General features: G+C 37.1%; 1 protein-coding gene across 1 annotated transcript in view; it reads right to left on the bottom strand.

Annotated features, from left to right (window-relative positions):
- Positions 1 to 974: 974 nt before the first annotated feature.
- Positions 975 to 6,000, bottom strand: part of wdr25 (WD repeat domain 25) — a 39,805-nt gene continuing 34,779 nt past the window's right edge. The window contains exons 5-7 of the mRNA XM_014983431.2: positions 3,173 to 3,343; positions 2,891 to 3,031; positions 975 to 2,163 (exon numbers count right to left, since the gene is read on the bottom strand). Coding sequence (XP_014838917.2) covers positions 1,942 to 2,163; positions 2,891 to 3,031; positions 3,173 to 3,343 — 534 coding nt within the window. The 3' untranslated portion in view covers positions 975 to 1,941. The remainder of the gene's footprint in view (positions 2,164 to 2,890; positions 3,032 to 3,172; positions 3,344 to 6,000) is intronic.

Here is a 6,000-nt window from a genome sequence, read left to right as displayed (position 1 = left end):
GAAGACATGTTTATCTGAAATATTTCTTCTGTGCTGGTATAACATCCAACACTGTTGCCCACCTGTAAGCCAAAGTAAAAGTGCAGCTACATTAATGTTTCGGCCGATTCCTGTACTGATAGTTTCGCCCAGATTTTCCCCATCAAACCAGTAAAAAGATGAACTGAAAAAGAACTGGTTGAGTCTTCAACCGTAGAGTCACTGTGTTGCTTTAAACCAGCATGCCCAGTTAGGCTAAACACTGTGAGAAAAAAAAAAGACAGATGCAGTATAAACATAAACAGATAGGCATGTTGTCCTGTTGGTAGGTGCAAAAAAAGTAAAACAAATACGAAGAAAATAAATATAATATGGTTTATTTAAAAAGAAGAGCTGGATTCTTTTGCTGTTCAGTTTCATATTAAAGTTTGCAAAGTGACCAGGGTGCAGCATCAGTTTTCTTCCTCCACTGATGTAAGCAACGCCGACGGACGCGTTGCCACTAACTTCGCCCTTGATTTGTGATGGACAGATTTTATTTTGGATGCCTCTACCTCCTTAATTCACAGAGATCTGAGAACTCATTCAAACTATCAGAGATGTTTTAAAGATTTTGTACGACTATGAAACACAGAAATCCTTCCAAACTAGAGTGATATATAAATAACAAGATGGTGGAAAATATGAATGACTGCACAGAGGGGATGATATTTTTGTTGTTGACACAATGTACAAAAGCTGATATTACATATATATAATAACTGTTACACCTATATGACTATTTTTATCTAGTTTTAGTTGATGTTATATTTACTGAGTATTTTGACCCTGAATGATAGGACTGAAGCGGTTCTGTTCTGTCCGACCTCCAGCCCGGTTCTGGGACCTGCAGGCCCGTCGTCTAAACGCCAACATGTCTGTTTGTCTGACGCATGGTTATATATTTTTTCTGTATGTTTATTTACTTAATAAAGATGAGTGTTTGGAAAAAGGTAATTATTTCACATGGTTTGTCCTTTAATGTAGATTTTCATTACAAGACAAAGTTCATTTCCCCCCCAAAAAAATCACTAAATGTAGTTTATTGTGTGAAAACAGAATGTGAGATAAAAATAATTAGTTTGATGAGTAAAACATTTCTCTTTATCTTTTATTTTACAAAAAACAGGGGAAATGCATGGGGTTAAGTTAGAGCATTTTACAACATACAAATTATTTTAGGAGGTAGAAATCCACAGTAGACTTAAATACTCCAACAATCTTTCTGCAGGTTGTTCTGTGATGGTGAATTAGGGCCATCATGGCCACAAAAAGATAAAAAGATAAAAAGAGGAGTAAATTCATGCCAAAAAACTCAAAATTTCAGATGACTCTCAAAAAGTTTCTAGAAAAACTTGGACATATTTGAATTCCAAAAGTCAAATACGTCTAAATAAAGCCAAATTATTTTTAAACTTTTGGACCTCAGAAATATCCTTGTTTTTTATTAATGTTTTTAGCAGATTTTAAACTTTTTAAACTTAGAAATGTCCTAATTGTTTTCAAAATAATTTCTTAGATTTATTTCAAAATCTCTGAGGGTTTTTTTCTCGTAAATTTTAGACTTTTGGAGCTCAGAAAGGTCCTTGTTTTTTGTTTTTGTTTTCTGGAAAATATATTTGATTAATGTAAAACTTAATCTAATACATCTGAGATTTTTCTAGCAAATTTTCATCTTTCCAAACTCAGAAATTTCCAAGTTTCATTCTGAAAAAATTCTGATATTAATCTGATATTTCTCTCAAATTTTCAACTGTTGGAGCTCAGAAATGTCCTTGTTTTCTCCAGAAAATTTCTTATATTAATCTTAAAATTTCTGTGTTTTTTGACGTAAATGTACTCCTCCTTCTATCTGCCCCAATATGTCGTCGTATTTTTGTCTTTGCACACATTCTAGAGTGAATCTGAGCATCTTTTTCCAGTTCAGTGCCAGATCTTGATTTCACCTGCCCAGTCACAAGTGGCCGCCGTCGCAGGAAGCACAGGATGCAGCGAAACGCACATGCATGGCTGGCTGTGCACCTGGATGGCGTGCAAAGCGCGAGTGCTTTGGTAGTCGTAGAAGTGGGCCGAACCGGTCGAGCTCCCCGAGGCCAAGATGGCTCCATCCAGGGAAAAGCCGCAGCGGACAGCATATCCTTCCACCTACAACCACATTCATGTTGTAAAACCTCCATTCAAACCTGGTTTTAAAATCAGCAAGTTAGAAAAAAATCTATTTTTCTTTATATTTCCTGAGTTTTTAGTTTGTTTTCTTAGTTCTCAGTTGATTTTTACCACAAAGCTGAGGCAGATTAAATTGGCTTTAAAATCTGAGCTTCTTTTCTGTGGTTTGAAGATGGAAATATTTACAATTTAAAAGGCAAAATAGATCCAATCTACCTATGATATTTCAGGGTTACTGCTTGTTTTAAGTGTTTTAACAATGAAAAATATGAAATGTTTAGCAAGTATTGTTTTTGTAGGACGGAGTATTAGGGCCACACTAAAATAAAAATTATAAAAATAAAATTAAAAGTACAAGTACAAGAAAAAAGTCATAAAATTACAAGAATAAAGACGATATTTCAAGAATAAAGTCACAATATCACTTATTCTCATAGTATTATGGCTTTGTTCTTGAAATATTATGATTATTTTCAAAATATTACAACTTATTCTGATAATTTAATTTTTTCCTAATATGGCCCTGCATTTTATTTAGTGAAATCACAGTAAAAGAGGATTGACATAAAAGCATGCCACACTTTTCAGAATGTTGCTAACCTTATATAACTGTCCTTTCTGTTCACAGTCATGCATTTCTTTGTGCTGACTTGTCACCGTTTGCAGGAATTTGTCCTGCTGAATCCAACCTGCGGTATTTCCTGACCTTATGTCCATCGAATCGTCGCCTCTTGTTCATCTTGAAGGGCGTCTGTGAGGAGAACAGCGCCACGTAGTTCCCGTTGGTTTGGGCCACAAACGAATCCTCCACAGGGTGGAGACCCAAGCTCGGACACGTGTATCGCTCCTGTTGGGAAAAAAAGAGTTCCTTCAACACCAAAAACAAACAACTGAAATCCATCGATCCTTCATTCCAAACAATTCCTTCAGATTCAGTAAGATTCTGCGAGATGGAGCCAAATTTCATTTTATTTTTAAATCTGCTTACGTGGTAGATCTGGTTGGAGATCTTGGCTGTGCTGCGGTAATCCCAGGCGATCAGCGTCCGGTCGGCCGAGTCCCGGCTGACGCAGTCAGAGCTCGTTATGAAATCCGTCCCACCGCGAAGAAACAGGATGTCCAGGGTCTGCTGGACGGCCGCTTTGTAGGTTTTTACCACCTTCAGGTGAAAACACACGCACAAATATTAAAACCATGACTGTAACTAAAAGTGTAGGTTTATTTCAATTAAAAACTTATAAAACTTTAACAAAAACTGCAGGTCTGTGAATTTTTGGTTAAAACTATAGTAAATGTTGGTTAAAACTATAGTAAATGTAACAAGTTACTTTATTTAAAATGTCTTTCAGTTCCAGTGGTAAATGTTCTATTAAAGTTTAAATAATATGGGCAAAATGTCTTGTTATAAGTGAAACAATTTGTCAGTGGAAAGATAGTTTTGTTTTATTTCAAGTGTTCTAAGATATTTGGACTAGATTAACAATTTTTTGTAAGATTTTCTATTTTTGCAGAGTAACATAAACATTCCTTAAAATCTACTAAATATCAAACCTAAAGTTCTGTTAAGATGCAACAATGATCTGCTTTTGCAAATAAATCTGATTTTATGATTTACAGTTTCTTATACATGAAACTGATGATACCCTTGAGTACAAAAAAAGAGAAAAACAGTTGTGGTAAAACTAAAAAGTGATAACTGTATTTAATTGGTCAAGTTAAGCAGCTGCTTAGCGCCTCCACACCACCAGGGGGCCCTCAAGAGCACCAAGCTAGCATAATAAAAGAGATGTATACTTAAAATAATATTGAACAGTACAAACTAAATGCTATTACACATGACAAAACAATTTCTGTATTATGTTTTTATAGCTGTTGCACAAATAATGGCTAATCTCTTCTAAATTCATAATTTTTTAGTTTATAACTCCTGTAAGGTTGAAATCAATAGCTGTAATAACACTGGTTGCTTTTTCACAAATGATGCTAATGATAGTAGTTACGTATAGATAGATTAGCTTAGGAATTACAAGGCATTTGATGTTAGCATGTTGGTAAAGGGGACCCCAAATAGAAATCTGCTTAGGGCCTCAAAAAGGATTGGGCCAGCCCTGAGTGTGACTTTCCCAAAGGAGCTGAGAGCAGAAATGGATATTATTTCAGAGTTTTTCCTCAAATATTAGTCAGAGAAACGCTTCATCTCCCACTCTGCAGGTCAGCAGCATGTTAAACATTAAATATCAAGTTAGGAGGATCAGAAAATGCAGGCAAGTACGGCTTGTTTGCAAAGTTTGATCCCTGTTTGCAAACCAGGGATCAACTTTGGATCGTTGTCCAAAGTTGACCTCACACTTCCTCAGTCGGAGCACAAAGTGTTGATCACACAAAGATGGCGTCAAATCTGAGGCCATCTGTCCGACAGCTGAGGCGTGATGGAAACCGGGACAAAAATCACAAACAAAACACTTTGGAGTGACTTAAACTTTTCTGCATGGCATAACACATATTTAGAACTAATTTGAAAGGGAAATCAGTTCTTCTGAGTGGAAGTTCAGGCATGTTTGTGTCAAATAGATGCACGGTTATACAATCGTACATCTTCGAAAAACAGAAGTGGAGCCTCCTGCACAACCAATAAGAATTCAGTAAGTGGTTTCTGGATGGAAAGTTAACAACAAAAAACTTTTTGTATTTTCCAGCAGCTATTGTACGTTGACCATCCTCTTCGTGAGACTGTCTTGAGAAAACAGAGTATCTTCAGTGAGAGGCTTCTTCAGATTCGCTATAATATAGACCGCTACAAAAGATTTTTCCAGCCAGAAGTCATCACAACCTTCAATAACTCTTAGAAGAATCTGAATTAATGAGCTACAACATTTAACTTCCCTTTGGAATTAATAAATTATTCTTGAATGTGAATTTCAATTTGAATACAGCGGTAAAACCAGCAGACCAAAAGTGCTGAAACTCAGCCTGGGTTGCTAGGAAACGGGCAGAATTCCACTGGGGTTGCTAGGTAACGGCACAGCGACTTTTTGAAACGGCTAATTTTCCAAACACTCAAAAAAACATGAACTTATTGCCAAAAAATGTGTTTGAAAAAAATTTAAAAGAGTTGGGATGTTTTTAAGAAACAGCAGAAACCCAAAAACATCCAAACTGTGAATTTTGCATAGTAGGTCCACAAATTCGACCCAAATCAGTTAAAAGAAAAGCTAAGTAATACTCATACATATAATAAATTATGTGAAACAGCTACAAACAGCAGGGGAGCCTTTTTCTTACTGTGGAAGAATACTTAATTATTCTGGTTTAACAGATCTGATCTCAGTCGGAGGCGGCCGCTCTCACTCCACCTGCGCCAGTCTCCTCTTTTGCTCCTGTCAGAGAGCCTTGACGTAACACAGGAGGACCTCCGGAGTCCATCCGCCTTCAGACTAAAGGTTGACTGGCTGAGCCTCTGGGCGGACTGGATCTGATCCGTCGGGGTAGTTTTACTCCACAGAACAGCAGCTGAAGCCTGAAAGCGAGCCACACCCCCGGCTCTGCAGCTTTACCAGCCTGTTTTCAGAGAGGACTGCGCTACGCTCTGTTTGCAGCTCATATTGACTCCTGCTGGCAGCAGCATTTCCGCTGCGTTAAACCTAAAATCCCTGCTAGGAGCCGAGTCGGGTCGCTCAGGGAAGAAATTACATGCAAACACATAGATGCAGAGGAAGTGAGCAGGATTATCATATAAAGCAACCCATTAGATTTAATAGAAACGCCAGGTTGCAGCTTCACAGGAACAATTTATGAGAATTAAAACTGTTAGTTATA

Source organism: Poecilia mexicana, unplaced genomic scaffold (assembly GCF_051168715.1).
Source record: "Poecilia mexicana isolate PSO_F unplaced genomic scaffold, ASM5116871v1 scaffold_22, whole genome shotgun sequence".
NCBI classification, from domain to species: domain Eukaryota; kingdom Metazoa; phylum Chordata; class Actinopteri; order Cyprinodontiformes; family Poeciliidae; genus Poecilia; species Poecilia mexicana.
This window is presented reverse-complemented; position numbering and strand designations above follow the sequence as displayed.